Source organism: Neopelma chrysocephalum, unplaced genomic scaffold (genome assembly GCF_003984885.1).
Source record: "Neopelma chrysocephalum unplaced genomic scaffold, ASM398488v2 Primary Assembly neopelma1_24, whole genome shotgun sequence".
In the NCBI taxonomy this organism is placed as follows: domain Eukaryota; kingdom Metazoa; phylum Chordata; class Aves; order Passeriformes; family Pipridae; genus Neopelma; species Neopelma chrysocephalum.
The window spans coordinates 47604245-47625416 of NW_020897693.1; the positions used below are offsets into that span (position 1 = coordinate 47604245).

A 21172-nucleotide genomic window follows, 5' to 3' on the forward strand; every position below is an offset into this window, starting at 1 on the left:
GGGGGACAGGCGCCTCGATGGGACTGAGGGGATGGCGGGCTGAGGGGAACGGGCGCCTCGAGGGGAATGAGGGACCGGGCGGTGAGAACAGGGTCTCACCGCGCCGGGTACTGGCGGCGGCGACTCCCCGGCTCCAGGCAGGGCTGGCGGGGGCGGAGGCGGCGGGAGCGTCAGCAGCCTGCGACCGGGGCGGAAGGAGGCGCTGGGCGGGCTCCGCGTGTGAGGAGAGCCGGGCCGGGCCGGGCCGGGCCAGGCCTGGGGAGGTAATGGCTCGGGGCGCGGGAACAGCCGGCGGCTGCCGGGGGGACACGGGCGCTGAGGCGAGGGCGGTCCCGCCCCCCGCGGAGCCGTCACGGGTTAACGCTGCTCTGCCGCAGGCTAATCCCGCCTCTGGCCCCTTCTGGCTCCGTGCTTCTCACCCCCCTCCCGCAGCAAATACCGCGTTAAATCCTTCGGGCCCGGAACAGCCGTGAGGTTCCCGGGTCCGCTGGGACGGGCTGATGCGCTGCCGGGGCGCGGGAGGAGGCTGAGGGGGGCTCTGGCACCGGGGTCACCTGTCGGAGCGCGGGCAGGGAGCGATTCACCAGCCCGGGGGGGCGAGACGGCTGTGTCTGCCTCCTCCTCCTCTTCGGGAGGTTCCCCTGCCCCCATGCCAAGCTGCCAGGCTGCAGGAGGGGGAAGAGGCAGCCTGCCAGGTTCTTGTGGCAGCTGGTCAGGGGAGGGAGAGGTGTACCTGGGCTGCGGTTGAAGGGAGCACACAGTTATGTCAGTGGTTTGTGAGGCTGCGAGGGATCGCCTGGGTCGTTGGGTTTAGGTCGCTGCAGCCATGGCAAGGCCGCAGAAAAGTCCTGATCCCGTGGCAGGAGGCCCTACCTCACCTCCTCGCCACTGCCATTCCCACCACTGCCATCCCCCTACTCCCATTCCCCCATTGCCATTCCCCCACACACACTGCCATTGCCCCCCACTTGGCAGCACCGTGTGGCAGCAGCGATGCTCCTCCAATCCCCCGTGTGCTGCCCAGAGGAGAAGTGTAACACAGTGCAGGAGCCTCTGCGCTGGGAGGGAATGGAAAATATTTCAAGTGTTTGTAGCTCAACTCTGTTCCTTGCAATTGGGGGAGGGGAGGCAAAGAGGCTTCCAAAACTCCTCACAGACACCAATTTTACCCCAAGTGGATGAATATAACGTGCCAGGTAGAGGTCTGAGCCTGAGAGATGAGTCACTTGGGATGTCAGTGTGCACTGACATGGACTGGACTTTCTGGACTTGATGGTCTTGAAGGTCTCTTCCAACCTTGATGATTCTGTGATTCACTGCTGTGACAATTAGCTGTGGTAAGTGTAGTGGCTCAAAGGAAGGCAAAGAAACTGGTAGCCAGTTTGTGTGATCAAAGGGAGATCTCTCTGTGTCACTGCAGACATGCTGCAGGAATGTTGCTGTTGCACATGGGTGTAATTGCAGTAAATACTGTGAAAGAAATGGACTACAGTGGAGATCCTTTCAAATGGCACTGTTCTGAGAGCAGAAAACTGCACTGCTTTAATAGTATCTAGAATGAGAATTATAGGTATCATTTATGAGCGATTAGGACATTAATGTAATCAGAAGGTGCAAGCTATAAAACACAGCATTTTTCCTATCTCACAACATCCTGTATGTATACATTTCTGAATTCATTCTTACTATTTCACCATATGTCCAGACAGGCCTGTTCTGCTTTGGCATCTGAACACCTTACGCAATAATCGTGTCATGAGCTTTGGAAGTTTTGCCCACAAGCACATCTGTTTGTCAGCATCAGTGACTGAAATTATAAATGTAGCTGCTTAACAGCAAATTGAGCTACATGGAGTTCTGGTCAACAAAACCAGACTACAGTTCTAGAACTGAAAGTTTTTAATTAAAACGATGAAGCAGGACCAAGCTGCTACACATTCAATACAAAAGTGGTGGAACCAAATCATTACCCTGAAACTAAAAGTTATGCTGCTTTTGATTATGTTGTGGAAGAAGTAGCGGAAATTTGACTTTCAAAGCCTTCTGTCAAAGACTTTGATTTCTTACTTTGGGATCACCATTACTTCCTTAAAAAATTCATTCCACAAACTGATCAACCTGCAGCTTAGATATTTAGCTGCCTTATCTGAAAGGCAATGCCAGGTTTCATTGTAAGCTGCCTTCTGATTTCTAGATTGTCTACTCAAAGCCAACAAAAGTTAATTGTAATTCTCTAAACAGCTCCAAGACCATGAGGCTGAAGTGATAAAACTGTTTGCATTAGTTTGCAAATGGTTGTTTACATTTAGCTGCAGCCCAGATGCTTCCCAGACAATTACTTTGCACCCCCAATGGCAAATTAAAGACCACAGTATTCTTTTTTCCCATGTAGTTAGTAAAATTTATGCATAAATTAATGCAGATACTGCGTTTATCCAATCTCTAAACCTCCAGTTGGAGAACTGTCAAGTAAACTTTAGTTAGTCGTCTTAATAACTAGTGATTTATGTCAAGGCAAGTAGCAGTATGTCTTTACGTTGTAAATCACCAAGAAATAAGCAAGAAAATGGGAATAAAAGTTACTGCTTAATAACATGCTCTGAGTGCTCATGAACTGGAATTGGACAAAGTACTGAAATTGGTACTAATTGCACTAATTGTACAAGTTTCTCAGTAGCATTTTGGAGCAGGCTGAGAAATTACAATGTATTTCCTGATTTTTCTTTAAAATGTACCATAAACCAGGAAAAATACTAGTTATATTCAAATCTGTAGATTTTTCCATTGATTTTAATTGGATCAAGAGTGCAGCGGGGGGGGGATGCAGGTCTCTGAACCTCCTGGAGTTCTCTTCCTAACGTCTTATTTGCACAGTGTGGTTTTGTTCTGTATTGGGGAAAATAAAGTTATTTGGGTTTATGTCTGTACTTTCAGATCCTGCGAAACTCTCCTGACCTATTTATTCTTTTCTAGGTGTCAATCATCAGCTGACAACTGTCACAATGAGTTTTATTGAATATGGAGATACCATAAAGGATGGTGACACAGCTATTGTGTTCTTGGGCCACGAATCCATGTTTCCTGTGAAAGTCCAGCATGGCACTGTAACACAGACTAAGTACGGGGTCATCAGGCACTCCACAGACCTCATAGGCAAGAAGTACGGCTCCAAAGTGACCTGCAGTAAGGGAGGATGGGTGTTCATTCTTCATCCAACTCCAGAACTGTGGACCATGAATCTCCCTCACAGGACACAGATTCTGTATTCCACTGACATCTCTATAATCACCATGATGTTAGAACTGAAGCCAGGCTCCATAGTATGTGAATCAGGTAATAATTACTATGTTGAAATCCTTTATTAAGAACTAACACCAACACTTCCATGAAAAAACTGGCTTTTCTTTATATTTTGCTAAAAGGTGAGCTTTTTCCCACTCTGATACAATTTTCCGAGCCTACACATTGACTAATTTTATTTCATGTGCACGTGTTACCAGCTGCTGTTTCTTCAACAACTGATACTACCTCAGTAAGCTGGCCTCGTGTATGGGCATACCTGTGAGTATGTGTTTGATTAATTCATCTGTTTAGAACAAGTATGTACACATTTTCATTTCCCTTTTCTAAAACTGTTAAGTACTTTAAAATGTTTTTAGATACATGATTTGAATCAAAAGTTGAGCTTTGAATTTGCAGTTTCAGAGAATATAGTTGAGATGGCCTCGTGGAAGAGATTCTGATGATAGGGTGTTGAACTAATAAGGGAAATAAAGTGGCAGTGTTTATATGAAGTGATACCATGTAAGTACATATATTTCGTTTTTCTCTTCCCAAGTGTGATCTACTTGTAGCACCGCAGCTACGTGCAAAATCACTGATATAATACAATGGATGATGTGTTCTTCGCAGGGATTTGTTTTGTTTCAAAACTTGGTTTAATTTATTACAGCTTTCGTGATTTTGCTTAATTTGGAAGTAAGGAGTGAAATTTTACATAAATAGATGTTTTCCTGATTACACAGAGTTTATAATAATGTCTTCATAACTTTATTACTGCAGGCAGTATAAAGCTTGCTTGATTTGAGTGCATTTCTGTAGTTTGAAAAAAATATGAAATGAGGTAGTTTGTCCTTGTTTTTTCTGGCTGTTTCCTTTGAGAGTTTTTATGAAGCAGTTTCATACACTTCCCTTTCAAGCAGAGATATGGCAAAGGATCAGCGTGACAGGACTGTGATGCACTGTACTTACTTGCATTTAACGTTTCCTGTTCCCACTCAAGCATAATTTTGGGCAACTTTTCAGGCATAAGGACCACTTATCTCTGCCTCCAGTTGTACCCGTTAAGAACCGGTACATTGAGCTGGTTGCTGTACAGCAGCACTTGAAACAGGCAAAGCCATGTGCAGAAGCCTCTGATACTGTGAAAATGGTTGGGTCCTTTGAGTTTGTAATTTGGTTTGTAGAACAATCAGGCATTTTTAGGTTTGTCATGGGGAGTAGCTTCATCAGGGAGCTCTTCACCTCTTTCCCTCCCTGCTGTGTTTAGACAGGATGGGAAAAAAACCACAACAAATTAGTTGGGGGAGGGGGAGATTTAAATTGTTCCATGTTCCTGCTCCCTTGGAATAGTCAAATGTACAGAGCAGCACTTAAAATGTTTTCAGTAATGTCAAAGGTGCCTAGAGAGAGTGAAGATGTTAGGTCACTTGTTTATCTAAAGAGCTAAGAAATGGAAACATTTGATGATTTCCAAAAATGTTACAAGTCAAAAATCATAGCCACAAACAATTCTTTTTGCTAATGGGAAGCTGCCCCCAGGTTTATTTTAGTGCCTGTGCTATCAATGAATTGCAACTTAAGCTGTCCAGGAAAAGTGAACAGTTTTACTGCTGAAGTTGTGCTTGTCTTGCTTGAAAGGCTCACTGTTCACAAAGAAAGGAAGTACTGCATGAAATGTCTGGTTAACCTTGAAGCAAGAGATCTTACTGCAGATTTGCTTTGAATTACAAATTTTACAGGCATTGACAACTGGAGCCTCCAGTGTGGTGATGTAATCTACTTTGGTGCCATCCTAAATTAGATGGTATTCAGTGATCTAAAATCATTAGTTCTCAGTTAACCTCATGTGTGCTACACAGAACCAGCCCAGTGGCCATGAGTAGAAACAAGACAAGAAGTCTGGTCTAGCAATGACACTTGAGTTTGCTTCCTGCTGCTGCTGGTCATAGATGTGGTTTGAGCATTAATTAGCATGGAGGTATGTCTTTTTTATTATTTGAAGTTGAACTTAAACACACAGTTGCTGTATGTACTGGCAAAGCAGGCTCTGTAAAGAGGCCGAGCTCCTTTCCTCTTGTCTTACTGATTGGACTGTGGAATTGTGCCCTGCATTTACACAGTGTAAGCAAAGCAGAACTGTGGATTAGTCTCCACAACTGTGTGAAGAAAGGATCGAAAAAATAAGATGAAATACCCTCTGTGTCGTGTTGTAATGCTGTGAATACAAGTATAAATGATCTTTTGTATGTGATTATAAAAATGGAGGAGAATAACCAGAAGGCTTAATTTTATATCACTTGAATTATACGGTTTAAATTGATTAGTCGTGATTTGTCATAAAAGATACAAATGTATTAATACAGTTTTTACTATTTTTAATAATCTTTAATAAACACATAAAGAGCAAGCTTGTCAGCAGTACATGCATAATTAAAATGATCCAGACATACTCAGTCAGGGAACTCTGCATCTGCCTGATGTTTCATTACGGGGGTGTAGGAATATGATCCTTTTTCTATCTTCTGCTAATTTCTAATTTATAAAGGTATGTTAAGATTTTAAAAATGTTAGCACTAATGTTGGAGCTAAGATCTATTGAAAGCATTGCTTTCTAGTCTGAGGAATTCCCTGCTTGGATACAGTTTTTAGCAGCCTGATCTTCCCAAGAGAGCTGCTTAAATACCTGCTGTAAGTGGCCTGATAGTGTGTAAGGTTATTCTTGTCCGGTAACTCTGATCCAGTTTGTGTTCACTGCATGTGCAGCAACTGTCTAGATAAAGGAATAAGCTGAATCTTTCTTTTCTGTGTCACTCTCCAAAACTAATCTTGATGTCAGCTTCCCAGGTAAGGCTGCCTGTAATATAACAACTCCATTTGCCAGTAGATTTTGAGGGGTTTACATTTATTTTTATACTACGTTGGAACCAATATGAAACCTTTCAGATATTTTTTCCAAACAAATGTGTGGGTTTTTTTCTAGTCTCCACAGATGGAGGCTTTTTTACTGTCCTGTCTCCCTGGTGAGACCTAAACAATTGTCTGTCCTAACCCTCAGAATTACTCAGGGTTACCCTCAGAATTACACAGTACAGCACTGTGAAACCTCATTTAATCTGATAAATCTCAGAAATATTTTGGCTTTGATGGAGCATAGTATTTAGACAAAATGTAATTTAGTTAAAAGTACTTTAAGCACCATCCCAGTGATCCTTCAGCATTCAGCAAAATCAGACTCACATGAGCAAAAATGTTAATTGGATTTTTTTGTTTCCCTTCAGCTAAATCCCAAATTAAAAATTGCTAAACCCTATTCATTGCCACACAGCAACGGGTTTCTGAGCTCATGGACTGAATTTCTGAAGGCTGAGAACAGTGTTCTGGGTCCTCATGGTTTCTAAGTGAAGGGGTAATGAGAGCTGCTACCCAGCCTTACACTAGAGCCTCTCAAAAACAATTATGAAATTTTCAAACTCACAGCCAGGGTATAGATTTTGTTAAGAGTACACTCATAAAAAATTAGTGACGACTTAATGATTCATGGACACTTAATAAATCATTAATAGTTTATTGTGGAGTCCCAGCAAGTCATCTGTCTGCTTATGACTCTTCTAGACTCTTATAGACTTTTTCACAAATCCTACTCATGTCTTTACAGTTTTTGTGCCATAGGTATATGTAAATTGTTCGCAGCTCTGTCTTTAGTGTAATGTGTAGACCAAAGTTTGGAAGTATTAATTTGATTCTTGAATGTGCTCATACTAATTAATGTCTGTGTTTCATAATGTCTCCCTTATCTACCTCTTAGCAGCTGTTCAGGTTAGAGTGAGAGAATTAGAAAACCTCATCCTTGTATAGCACCTCTTGAAGAATTAGAATGGCCTCATCAACACAAATGTCACAGAGCACAGTGTTCTCTTGCCACATCAAAGTACTGAACTGGTCCAGTTCTGGGGGTCTCAACAGATGGGCTGTAAGGAGGACGTGGACCTGTTGGAGCAAGTCCAGAGGGGGCCATGAAGATGCTCAGAGGGCTGGAGCACCTCTGCTGTGAAGGCAGGCTGGGGAAGAGAAGGCTCCAGGGAGACCTGCCAGTACCCAAAAGGGCTACTAGAGAGCTGGAGAGGGAATTTTACAAGGGCAAGGAGTGATAGGACAAGGGGTAATGGGCTTTAAGCTGACAGAGGGCAGCTTTAGATGGGATATTAGGAAGAAACTCTACTGTGAGGGTGGTGAGGCACTGGCACAGGTTGCCCAGAGAAGCTGTGGATGCCCCATCCCTGGAAGTGTCGAAGCCCAGGATGAGTGGGGTATTGAGCATCCTGGTCTAGTGGAAGGTGTCCTGCCTATGGCAGGTGTGTTGGAACTAGAGAATCTTTAAGATGTCTTTCAACCCAAACCATTCTATGATTCTGTGATGATTCTATGAACCAAAAGTGATCACGTGAGGCATCACTGTGATGTATTCAGACTTGTGGCTGTCATGCAGCTGATGTGGAATGCTGTCGATACCCTAAAGCACTTGTTTCCAGACTTTCTGGGCTCACTTTCGTCTTGTTATTTCACCTGACCACCAAGTTCACTTCTCATGGATCTCTGAACTTAACCATATTATATCCATCCTGTAGAAGACTTTTGAATCTCTAAGGAAATATTAGTTCTTAAATCCTTTTGTAGGCAGTGCCAGCCTACAAGCTTCCGTACTATCCTTCTCTCAACTTCTCAGTTTGGTCACTGAGCAGTGGCCCTCTCTGACCTCCAGCCTGCTGACTAAAATTCCTGCTTCAGCGTGATGTCCACAACAGGTAGGCAGGAGAGCGAGCTAATCTTCTGTAAAGGGAACTTCTTGACTGTAAGGGAACTTTTTGATTTGCTGTTTTCTCTTTCAGCCACCAGTTCATCTCCTTGAAATTCTCTCCCTCCCTCTCTTCCTCTCTGTCCCTGCTCTTGCTGTGTTTGACCTCTGGCACCATGATTTGCGCCCTTGACTATCTTCACAGTAGGATCTTTGGGTTAATTTTCATCTGATGCTTAATATCTCTTCATATATTCATTAAAAGTAATTAATGATTTTCTGGTTACATAAACTTGTCATGTACAGTGAGCAGTCTTCCTCTGTTCAGTGTTTCTTGACAGATTTTAGTTGTGGAGTTGTTAGCTCTGTCTAAAGGTTAATTTTCCCTTGGTTTGAGGCTCCTTCCGTTCTCATGGCTGACTCATGACCCATCTTACAATTTGCTAGGCCTAAGTGGCGTAGCTAGGAGACAAACACAGCAACACTGTCATTGTTTTGTTGTATTTACTCATTTCAGAATGTGTTAGGTAGCCAAATTTTGCATCAGAAGTTCTATTAAAATGTTACTAGATATTGTAGAGACCCAGAATTAAATAACACACTGTATACTTTTCTCTTTTCGTGTTTCCAAGCAGTATGCACTTAGGAGCTTATTCAGCTTTATTCCAAAATGATTTTGCTTAGGCACTGTAAACATCTATAGATCTTAAATCACGATTTGTAGTTCCTTTTTTAAAAAGAAGATCCCCTGATGAGAAATTTCTAGGGAAGACAAGCCAAGTGCTAGCCTGCAAAGAGTAAAGGTAGTGGAACACAGAATCAGGTCACTTATGTTTATGGCATGGATGGGATTCCAGGAGATTAGACAAATATCCCTTTGCAATAAGAAAAGCAGGCAACAGAAAATAGTGTAAAAATGTACTCTGTATTCCATATCAGTCAAGCACTGTGCTCGATGCTGTGGTGACACTCATGTTTCTCTTGACGATATTCTGTGCTGAAATAGCATGTGTTATTTTTGAACAGCTCAGGTGTTGTCCACTGCAACTTTGAGAAGGTGAGAAATGATCTTAACATGGACATTGTCTCCAGGTGGCTGAGCTGTGTGGAGGCTTCTCTGTGGAAAAGCCATTACTTAAATAAGTGGAGAGTGAGAAGAACAGATCTGTTGGAGGTCAGGGCCAGGATCAAGGAGTTCGCCTGGTCAATAGTTTATTGTCTGCAATTGGAAGTATCACTGGGTGCTGAGCTAGAGTGTTTCATCTAGGTGTCCACTTGCTAGGATTGAAATCCTTCTAAAACTGCAGTGTTTTCCTTGTCTTGAGAGAGGGCAGAAACACTTCCCTGAGCTTAAATGTGTTGGAGAAGGAGAAGGGCATGTGCTTGAGCCCAAGAAGGGCTACATCAGTGCAGGGTTGTAAGCCACCTAACCCATGTGGGTTTAACAGAGGATCTTAATTCCTGCCTTTGAACTGAGATGGACCACATTCTAAGTCTGCACACTGATCCCCTGCACAGTGCCACCTCCTCAGATCTTGAGCTTGGAGTGTGGCATATTGGGGACCCTGCAGTGTCTCATTAATACCTGCAATGCAGATGTCTGCTCTTTGACTAAGATGTTTGAGATCACAGAGTAGTCAGTGTGAAAGAGCATCACGTTTTCCAAGTGAAAATTAGCAATGACACAAGTGCTCACCTAAGTGAGCTCTAAAGCAGCAGCTGCTAAGAATGTCTTTGTTTTGTCGTTGTTTTACCTTTCTTCTGTAGAATCCAGTCATTATTAATATGCAGTAGTTAGATGGGCATTGTCCTGTGATAGAGAGCAAACAGTCTTCAAGGCTATTTTTAGTGCAGGCTGTCAGAAAGGGACCATCCTGGTGTAAAAGTTATAAACTCTATTGTTCTAGCTGTCTTACATTCTCCTTCTAGGTCAAATGAGGAACATAGGCATTTCACTGCACCTGTATGCAAATGAAAATCTATTGAAGTTCTTCCAGTTCTTATCTTGCCTCTTCTGATGTAAAATAGTAATTTTTGACATTCAGTTTTTTGCTTTATTTGTATACAGGCAATTCAGCTGATATCTCTGGTTTGGTAGCATTCTAGTACAGTAGTACTCCCTGCTGCTGTCCTGACTGATTCCCCGTCATGCTAGAATACTTTCATTTCTCAAGAAAACTGGTACTGAGCTAGAACTTAGTGAAAACTGGTGCCTAAGACTCTTTATTTTGCTGAATACTGCTTTTTTTTAGTAGTGATTTCAAAATAAGCACAAACAGAAATTGAAAATTAATTGAGAAGGTGGTGGGAGGACAGAAATGTGGAACATTGCAGATTTGCAGGGAAGAAGGTGAACATAAACATTCATTTCCCCTTCTACAACATCACAGAAACATAGGGTTGAACCCCTGACCTCTGTAGACAGTGCTGATTGGGCCTTAGGGCATGTGGTGAGTCTGGACTTACGCCAGACTCTCATGTTATTAATGGATCACATCAAGTGTGCAGAACTATCAGGCACATGAGAGTAGAGGGTCATAATCATTTCACAGATCTGGGTTCAGAATCTGTCATATCTTCAAGAAGAGATTCGACAATGGTGTGTAATTCTTCACCATCTTGTTCTTTGTTTTCAGCAGTTTTGAGGGTGTTGTTACAGAGAAGGCAGGCAGCATCGTCAGAAATACTCTCATTAATGATGTTAATGTGATAGAATTTGATATGTTAAAATGTGATACATATGTATTGTTCTCATGTTTGCAGTAGCCAGTCAACAATAAATAATTCCTGGCAACCTTTTTTAACAAAAGCTCTGCTGTAATACACCTACAAGTAGTGACTTCCAGACAGTCCTGGGTTTAGTTCAGGGTTTGGCTTGGAGTTTGTAAATAAAAAAGGAGTATCAGAAAAGAAAACAAAAAATCTTAATGGGTTTTCCTATGAAGTAGGCAAATCATATCTTCTGTGGTGTTTTTAAGAGTAGATTTAAAAGGAAAGTGATTAAAAATGTAAAAGAATATGAACAAGGAAACTGGATACATGCACAAGCTGCCTCTCTCTTCTGCTTACAGCCCAGCTGTGCTGACAGGCCTTCTGTTCACTCCTCTAGATTAGCAGAGAGAGATGGAGAAAGTGTGCAGCATTACCCATTTGAGAGGTAAAATAATTAAATTCCCTCATTTTACAATAGTTCCCGGTTGTGTAATCCTCCCTTATGTCATTAAATGTAAAGGCAGAATTTCAGCCTTTAGCACTCTATGAAGAACAGTTCCCTGCTTTTGTCATTTAAAAAAAAAGTCAATGGAATGCTGTTTCTTCTCTATGCACATATATCTTTGAGTTTTCTCAGCCACATGGCTGCTGTGCTCCTTTTGACCAGGGAAAAGTTTATGTTGACATTTAAGAGCCTACAAGTGCCCTAACCAGATAGTTTTTGATGTGAGCACATGTAAGTGTGTTTTGCTTTTCATTTGCATTATTTCAATACTGGCACAAATGCCTGGATTTTCACTTTATTAAATGCATGTGTCACAGTTTCTCTCTGCCCTTGGACCTCTCTGAAGCCAGTGCTAAAATGTGTAGGTCCTTCCTCCCCCTCTAATCTGCTGTGCTAAAACTGGGGGTGGGGGTGCCAGTCTGCCCACTGGGGTCAGAGCCCTCCCAGAGGGAAGCAGAGGAGCAGAGCCGATTCCGCGGTGGCGTTGGTTGATCCGGTGGCAGACTTGGGCCCTGAGCTCTGTTTACAGTCTGCAGGTCTCCCCTTTCAGAGCTGTCAGATTAAATACACTGCCACGACAGTGTTTCTCCCCTTGTGTGACTAGAGGGCAAGAACCTTGGATCTGTCAGTGAACTTGGACTTCCTGTATGATTATGGAAAGCACTGCTCCAATTAGGCAGCTGTACCAGCCCCTGTGCCCCCTAATTAATTTCCTTTCTGAGCTGCTGTACGTCAGATTCCGTCCCTTATAACTGTTTTAAGATTTATGTTAGTTGAAAGAACTTGCTTCAGGCTGAAATTTAGCCTGAACAGTCATTGAAGATGGCTAGAAATAGATCTTTCTATAGGAGAAATGTGTTCCAAGCACAGACTTATGAATCAATAAACACAGATAATTTGCTGTGGGTTTTTGAATTGGGTTGGTTGTGGTGTTTTGAGTTTGAGGGGTTGCTCTGCTAAATGCCACTTGAGTGAGTAATTTGCAATGGGAATTGGTATATGGGTGTTTTCTTCAGTGAAAATGTTCGTTATTAGTCACTCATCTGTTTAATACTCCAATGGATCATTTAAAATAAGTTTCCTAAATTATCGAACCAAAACAAGGAAAAATCTGTGCCTTGTTAGTCCCTGTTTGTACGTGGTAAATGCAGTTACCTACAGTTTCAAGTTTGTGATGGATCTCATTACAGTAAGTTAAGATTGTGTAGGTGTGTATGTGTGTAAGTCACATGTGAAAGCAGGTGTTCGGTCAGTGTGGCTGCACGGAGCCAGCAGGCCTTAGTTTTGGATAATTTCTGTGCGAGTTGAGGATGTCTCTTAAGAGGTCTGGGCAAAGCAAACTCTATATCCTGTAGGCCATTTGTTTGCATGGATATTAATAGGCTTTTCAAGAACGGACCCTTGCCAAAATCTTTTCTTTGTTTAATGAAGTATAAGATTTTGAAAATCCGTTAAAATTTGCTCTAATCTCTTTTCACCCTAGAAGAGCCTGGTGCTTTGAAAAAAAAACCTCTCCAGTTAATTTCCCTGATTTTTTCCTGTTGCATTTACTTCCTCATGCTCTCTTGTGGCAGTTCTTAAAGCTATAGCTGACCCTTGGCATTAATTTTTTACTCCCGGGAGATAGGACAGATCCTGAGTTTTCCAGATGCAATGCTTTGAGGACCCTAAAGACTGTTTCCTAGGCCTCTTAGTCCCTCTCTCCTTGTGAAGGAAGGACTGTTCTCTTTCAATATCTGAACCACTGGTTTCTGTTCATTTGGGTTTTGAATAAGTGTTCCAAGCAGGAGGACTAATGGAGAAGACTTGTGTTCTGATGTTTGGCATTGACAAAAGGCATTTCATGAGTTGTTTGTCTTTTCTAGGTACAGGCAGTGGATCCCTCTCCCATGCTCTCATCCGGACAGTGGCTCCCACAGGACACCTGTACACGGTGGAGTTCCACCAGCAAAGGGCCGAGAAGGCGCGGGAGGAGTTTCGGGAGCACGGGGTGGATCACCTGGTCACCGTGACCAACCAGGATGTCTGCAAAAACGGGTTTGGTGTCTCAAACATTGCAGATGCAGTGTTTCTAGATATTCCATCTCCATGGGAAGCCATAGGACATGCAAAGTCAGCGTTAAAAGCTGAAGGTAACTGCATTTATCTCTTTTTGTTCAGGAAGCACCGTGCACACACACATCTCTGCCTTTGAGCCATAGGCTGGATCTGCTCCCTTCCATTGTGTGATCGCTGTTCTCAAATGTCAAAGTCTCTAGGCATTTCTAAGGCTGAAAAACCTTCAAAAGGCATCTTCAATTTACAGTGGAAGATTTGAAAGGAGAAGAACAATTTTTTCCTACAGGCCTGTGCGAGCTGCCACAATTAGCATGGGCAGTTCATAAAAAAACCCTTTGAACCTCTGTCAAGTGCATTTTGCTAGATCTGAGGTGTGTGGGAAGCAGAAGTAACAATAAATGCTGAAAGCAAATTTCTTGGGCAATTCAGTGGAAAGGTGTTTGTATAAAAGGTGTTCAGCCTCAGTTCACATCAATCATTGCAGATTTGAGCCTATTTAACAGAGCACCCCATTGGTAATGTTAAAAAAAAATGTGGTTACACTTAAATATGCTTGCCAGTTTCTGCCCTAAATCTTTGCGGTTGGAGCGAGTGAGAAGTTTGCCGTTGGATGCAGTGGGAATGGAACATAAAGGCTGTTCCAGCTTATGCCAGTTATTCTGGGATGGTGACAGCAAGTGAGAACTGCTGTTGAGGTTTTGCACCAATTTCATCACTTTATTATGAATCTTTTCCCTTTTGAAAAATAACCTTCAGTGAATAAATAATTCTTTTATCCTGGAATAAGTTTTCCCCTACTTAATGTTATACTAATGTGGACTTAATGTTACACTAGTGTGGATCTGAACTAACTTGTGCCAAATTACTTCCACCTACAAAAGTGACTTTTCTAATCAAGAGAGCATGGAGTGCTGAACAGTGCCCATGCTGGGACGTGAATTTAGTAAAATTAGATTGTGTGCCAAGGCCCAGTTCTTTGTTAAAATATGTAATCATGGGCCTGACTTCAAAGGAATTGCTAAGTCTTCTTGAAATCGCGAGATTTAAGCTTTATCTTAAAGGTCACTGAACGTGCGCTACTTGCTGAGTCAGGACCAACCCCACTGTTAGGCTACCTCAGTTACTACTGAAAATTTTCTAGAAAGCTTTCTGATCCCAATGTAATACACACTTTCGTTAAAGGTAGAGTAAGACTTGTTAGCACTCTGTACCTGCAGTGGTTACAGCTCAATTTGTATCTGCTTTCCAGTATGTCCTGGGGAAAAAAAAAAATCACTGCACTGTACGATGCCCTTCCCTGCTCAAATTATCTAATCTAGTGAGCACAACACTCAGCTGACTTCCCAGCTTAGAAGGCGCTGCATTGCGCAGACCAATTTGAATTATTTAAGTGGTGCATGCTTAGAATACTAAGCAGGGCTGCTTGAACAGTTCCAAGTTTTGAATCCTTGTATTACTACAGCCTTTAAAATCCTAGAAAAGGTATTATAGTCCCAAACTGGCCATACCATCTGGCTGTACTTTTCTGTGCTATGCTAAGTGGTTACATCTGCTTAGGCAATATAAATAATACTTCAAAATCCCACATTTTGTGTTTGTGAAGTGTCGCCATGCACTTTATGAACCACTCCAAAGGCAAAGTTGCTGATCCTTGCTGCAGTTTTTGCTGCACACAGCCACCTGTGTCTGAGATCTGGTAGTGGTCTAAGGCTCATCTTTTGGGCTTCATAGTACCTGACTGACTGGGGGGGCAATTTTTTTTTTATTTTCCATAGAAACAAAAGCTCTTTTTATTTTCCATATAAAATATAATTGATTGCAGTAGTAATATGTGCAAACTTACACACTTTTCTGTTTTATTGTAAATCATGCAGGCAGTTTTGTGATGTTTTTACTGCTGGAAAATCTAAAATATAACAGGTTATCTGTAACTGCTTCCTTTTCCCTACCACAGGCAGATAATTTAATAGTGCTCCTTTGTTTGTTTTCAAATAGTTAAAGCTCTTCTGCAGTAAGAACAGTCTGTGCACATACTGCTGTTATTCAACCCGAGGGTTAGTGCAGTGATAAAGCATCACTGGAGAAAATGAGTCCTGCCACTCTTTTCTGTCCACGCCCTCTCTCTCTCAGATCTGGACAGGGTCACATTTGAACCATTCACACTGTGGGTTTTGTTGTGATGTGCCATGCAAATATCACAGCTGTACTGCCAGACAGTGGTAATTTAGTACCTAAAGTCTCAAGATATTTTGAATGAAAGCACAGCTAAGCAAATTCAATATATAGCATTAGGTAGCCTTTAAAACCACAATACTCATGATAGAGTTCAGCTGAGACAGTATGTAAGAGAGAGTTCTTAACCTTAACAAAACCTTATCAAATCAGTATTTTCTCTCCTACTTAAGCTCAAGGTCCTGAGTAGTTGCAGCTCCTAGTAGGCTGAATGTTAATGATCCTCTTTACAGAGTACATTTATCACTCACTGTGCCTTGCAGTACGCTGTAAATACACTACTTACAGCAGCTTGGCCTCCCATTTAAAGCAGTGCCAACCTCTGAAGAGCTGAAAGAATAAAAAATGGCACAGTAGGTTTGTGACTAGAAGGTTCTTGTTCTCTGGTGATGCACTCTGCCAACGCTCAGGTTTGCATCTCAGCTGCATCCTTTTGTGGTGATTTCACCAGTCATACTTCCAGCAGAAATGCTGCTTGTAATACCTCTCAGGCACTGCTGCACTGCAGAACCTGCTTTCGTTTCCAGACCTGCACTGTTTTTCTTTTGCAGCATCTGCTGATTAATGCTTTTCTGTAATCGTAGCTGCTGTTCCCAGTATCTGACCTTGGTGGTTTTTGCAAAGTTGCTGTTAACTCCTTCAGGCTAAATTTTTAAAAATTAAGAAAATGAGAAAACTGTGAGGTAACAAAAATACCCTCAATATTCTGTAGTTCTTAAATGCCCTGAAACTTTTGACTCACAGTCATCTCACAGCTGAATACTGTAGTGCTTTGAATATCATTCTGCACCCACCTACTCTACCCTCATAAATACTGTCTATTTCTTCCCAGGCTGTGGAAAATGAGGGAGAAACTGACTGGTACAATACTTCTCATACAGATTTTAAATTTTCAGGTAGGGAGATGGAAAAATACAACCATATTTTAGGTTGAATTGGCCTCTTGCATTTTAAGTTGGTCCTTGGTGGTGTTTAACAGTCTGAGTCACAAAATTATTAAAATCACCCCTCTTTTATTGCGTTTCTTTCTATAAAGATTTTAGTCCTAAATTCAGACTTTCTGTTCCCTCTTGAGTATCATAAAGCCTCTAAATTATGAGTTTGTCAAATTGTGATCCTTGAGATATCACCTGAATCAGGCAACATGGTGCTGTCAGTTCTCCTTCCCCCCCCCCAAAACTCTGCAGGTAACGTTCCCTTTGAACATCTCTCTGTTTGGCCTCTGCATTTCCTGCCATGACAGAAGCCCTTCAGCAGTACTCTGTAGTACAGCTGGTTTTAATTTCCAAAGTCCTTTATTTGTTTTTCTTGTACACAAGGGACAGGTCTAGTTTGCATTTTTCTCCCTTGGCATAGCCGTTGATTGTTGTCCTAACCTGCCAGGTTTGGTTATCACAGAGGCCTGTATAAGAGCATAAGTAATATCTCATCCTCCCAGTCGCCTGTGGTGCAGGTAAGGCATTGCCTAGTTTAGCTAGTTTCAATTTTCATTTGGGCTTGCCTCCTTCTCCCCCTGGGATTTCAAAGAATACCATGTCCATACAGAAAGTCTCACTGGGTATTTTTCTTGAGCACCAGGGGTTATTCATGGTCCCATTTTTAAACCACCCAGGTGTGGCTTTGAGGAGCAGCTGAAATCCATGGCCATAACTCTTGCACCTGTGGTGTCTGAGTAGGGAGTACCCCAGGATGAATCACACTGAGAAGGGGGCAGTGACATCAAGGCTGATGTTGTTTGGGGTCTGGCTACCTCGGGAACACACTGGGAATGTGTTGGGGCAGGAAGAGGAGCCTGACAGTCCGGCATGCTGTCATCCTCCACCCGTGCAAGTGGTGCACTGGTTGGTATCACCACTTCTCGTGTCCCCAGGATATTATTTTGGAACACATGGATGAAGCAATAAATGCCTGCTAAAATACCAGCACCAGCCTTTGCTTGTGTAGCACCTGCTTTGATTTGAAGGAGAATTAACTCAAGGGGAGATTAAAGATCCACAAACTAACTTTAATTGCAGCATGTAGTCTCAACATTGAGAGGCCATCTGGTCTAGTGCAAAGCTGCCCCACTAGGATCCAGGACCTGGTGCTAACCCACAAAACAGCTTCCTCTGTTTTCCAAGCACTGGCTGTTTGCTGAGCCAGCCTCAGTTGTATCTCACGTGAGAGCATCACCCTGGCTTGGGTCTGTCAGGGATTGGTAGGTCAGGTGCACACAGTGGGCCTGGCCTGACGTACAAGTGACTCTCTTACATGTAGAGAGTTAAGCAGAAGGATTCCTGCATCAAAATCTACACTGTGGAAAACCAGCCAAAGCTACTGGCTTTTACACAGTTTGTAAGAGGTAGTTTGGGATTAAAGGATACTTAAAGAAAGTTGTTTGGTTTTCTTCCCCAATTTGGAGCCACCTGATTTTTAAATTTCCTTGTTGCATACTTTTTCCAGCCCATAATAATGAGCAGGAAAAAATTCCTTTTGGATGAAGCACCTACAAATGCAGAGGTTAAGGTCACATTTGCAGATAATCACATCAAGCTCCTATTAATGAGCTGGCAAGTGATTTGGAGAAAATTCTCTTTTCTGAATCGAGAAATATCCTTTAATTTCTTTCAGCAGCCAAATCCTCTAATTTCACTTGTCAGGGAAGCTACATCAAATCGCCCACGAGCACACGCACTTAAAGGACATTCTGTCCCCTTTTACAGAGGCAATATTTTTAGTGTCCTACTAGCACAGAGTAAATGCCACAGTGATGCTGCTCAGTGACTCTCCTGCCTCGCCCCTACACAATGATAATGCCTGTGTGATTTTTTTCTTCCTTGAGATCTTTGTAACATAATCTTCCAATTATGACAGTGCAGCCAAGTCCCAAAACCCAGAGCTATGTTCTTTTACCAGAGGTAAAAATGCTGTGTTGTATTCTTTACATCACAGAATCATTTCTAAAATTACTGGCCCTTTTCCCTGAAACTTAATGGTGCTGCTCTACATGTGTTCTTTTTGCATCTCCTGAATAATACTGGAATGATGAAAAAACTGCAGCGTGTGTGACATATAACCTACAGAAGAGCACACTGCTTGGACACGTTTTCTGTATCATAAGCATGCACTGGAGTTCTTGTTAACTGGGTAGCACTGAGATTTTCCATTCTTGAAACCAAGTACAGTTATTAGCTCAATAGAACTGGTAGAGTTGTTAGTCCTTCCTCAGACAGGCCAGAAACAAAATTGTTTGTTGGAGTTGCACAGGAATATTCTGGGAACTGTCCTTGAAGAAGAAGCAATTTCCGAGGCACTGGCCTCTTGTAGAGTGCAATGGTGTGTCCCTCGATTACCAGCTAGATCCTGTCTGTTAAAATGTACAGTGCTATGTGGATTAAAATCTTCTCTTTAATTTGCCCCTTCCCTTAAGCTCTCTTTTCTACTCATTGCAGTCTGAATCGTACTTCAGTTTTCGTATCCTCTCGACCCTGTTGCTGGTTACAGTGGCTGCCAGGACTGTGTGGGCTTGTTCCAGCCTATGGATTTGGGACATTTAACCTCTCCATTAAATGCTTCAAACTAACTCGCTCCCTGTAAAATTGAAGGTAGAAAAAAACTTGAGTCTTTCATACAGTCTCATTATTCTCTTCTCCTCAACTGTAGCACTTGTCAGATGCATTATACATGAATAAACACATTTTTAGACAGCTCTTCAGATCAAAAAGCTCACACAGCTTCCCAATGTGAACAGGATTAATCTCTCATAATTACTATATCAATTTATGATGACACATAGATCTCATTAACCAAATTTAGGAACGGTAGCTCTCCTAAAAGGAGATCTCTGAAAGAACATAAATGCAATTTGTACAATAAAGTTGCCGTTCAGATGTTTTCAGTGCTCACTAGTCCAGTCCACCCCCTTGTGATCCACAGACAGAGCAGGGTGCCCCAGTGAGCCAGTGGAGAGGGAGGGAGTACATCTTTTCTTCATTCACTAAGGAATCCTTGGCATGGCAAGACAAAGCAATGCATATTCAAGTCCTTTAAGCTCTAAAAGCCTCTTGGTGTCTAAAGGACAAGAGGGCTCTCAAAGAATCTGAGAACTGTGAATGCTGAAATCTAGATTTATATCTGTTTGGTGATTGTGACAGAAGGGGTGTTGCCTAGCTGGTAGTCCTGGGGGTACAGAGGGCAGCCCACAGTGTAGAGAATTCAGAAGCATCTGGCCTATTGAAGATGACAGTGTCTCTGCTCCTAGGACAGATGAGCATGTCCTTCTGCATGCTGGTTTTCTACTTTTTTTTCCTGGTCTAAACACACCATAGCAATTGAAACTTCCCAAATGTTTCTATTTTAGACAACCTCTCACAGTCTGGAACTGCAGTTTCATTTTTGTCTTCCAACCTTCTGCTAATTGTAGCTTTCCAGTCTTCTCTTAATATCTGCTTAATCAAACAAATCCAGCCTGCAAGTCAGATCTGGCCTACCTGATGGTGTGTACAGGAAAAAGCAGAGGGGACCCCTCTCCCACTTGTTAGGATCTGTAGGGATAGATGCTTGGTGAGTTTGCTTCTGAGCTATTTGTAGGTATATTTATTTGGAGGGGATGTATAAAAATATCCAAAACAATAGGTATGGAAGGAGAAAAAACAAAATTGGCAGAACTACTAAAACCCACTGGATGGTCTCAGTTACATGGAATACCAGCAGTTTCACTGTTTTCTCACTCTTCATACCTGAGAAGCTTCCAGCAGCGCAGTAAGTCAAGTAACGTTATTTTTTGCACTTCCCCTCTGGATATTGGCTATTGCAAGCAAGAGCTTTCTTCCCAACCAAGCAGCTTGGAGGCCTGTTTTCTGTAACCCTACTTCCCCCAGCAGTTGGGAGGAGGCAGGCTGATAAATCTTCACCAAGTTTGGTGTTGACAGTGCTGTGCTCAGCTGACCACCCCGAGGCACAAGTACGGTGCTCTGCCTTTAATTGAAGCCTTGACAAGAACTGTAGGTGGCTTTGCAGCTTGTATGGCAACAGCTGTGTGCAGGCTTCTGAGTTTTTGACTGTAAATCTAGAGCATGTGAATTCAAAAGCCTAAACATATCTTAAACCCCTTGGAGTCAGAATAAATAAGAACAGACTTATTGTAAATGTGAATATAATTCGCTTTTTTATTGCAATATAAAACACCAAAACCAAAAAGCCTGAATGAAATAGTAGTAAATCTCTGGTCGCTCTGCAAATTCTTGCTTTGCAGACAAAGAGTAATTGTGATCTGACATTTAGCTAAGTTAGACATTTGCTCAATTCCCTACACAATAAGAATATAAAATCTTTTCTTTATAACAAATGTGCTTCATAGTAGCTTTCTAATTATGTAACAGAATTTTTTTTCTTAGCTTTTCTGTTTTACATCTACAGACATGGTAGAAGTGTGTAGTGCTTTGGCCAGAAAAGATTAGCTGTCTGGTTGGGAAACATTTTGGTACTGCTGGCCATCCTGATGAACACACAAATCTAATTTCATGGGAGCTAACGGACTGGGTGTGCAATTAAATCAGCATCCACAGACTTGATTAATACAGTCACATACAACCATTAATTTTGCAGGTGAT

At 42.2% G+C, this 21172-nt stretch overlaps 1 protein-coding gene and 1 long non-coding RNA gene across 5 annotated transcripts in view; one reads left to right on the forward strand and one right to left on the reverse strand.

Moving 5' to 3' along the window:
• Positions 1-545, reverse strand: part of LOC113963168 — a 4309-nt gene extending 3764 nt beyond the window's left edge. Inside the window, exon 1 of the long non-coding RNA XR_003532663.1 lies at positions 440-545. This is a non-coding gene — a long non-coding RNA (uncharacterized LOC113963168). The remainder of the gene's footprint in view (positions 1-439) is intronic.
• Positions 1-21172, forward strand: part of TRMT61A (tRNA methyltransferase 61A) — a 28175-nt gene that overhangs the window by 4154 nt on the left and 2849 nt on the right. For 2 of the 4 annotated variants that reach the window (XM_027674053.1, XM_027674051.1), the window contains exons 2-3: positions 2974-3333; positions 13157-13423. In XM_027674053.1, coding sequence (XP_027529854.1) covers positions 3003-3333; positions 13157-13423 — 598 coding nt within the window. In that variant the 5' untranslated portion in view covers positions 2974-3002. Of the gene's footprint in view, positions 1-106; positions 264-302; positions 728-2973; positions 3334-13156; positions 13424-21172 lie in introns of those variants that run through there. The other 2 variants (XM_027674052.1, XM_027674054.1) reach the window with 2 other exon arrangements.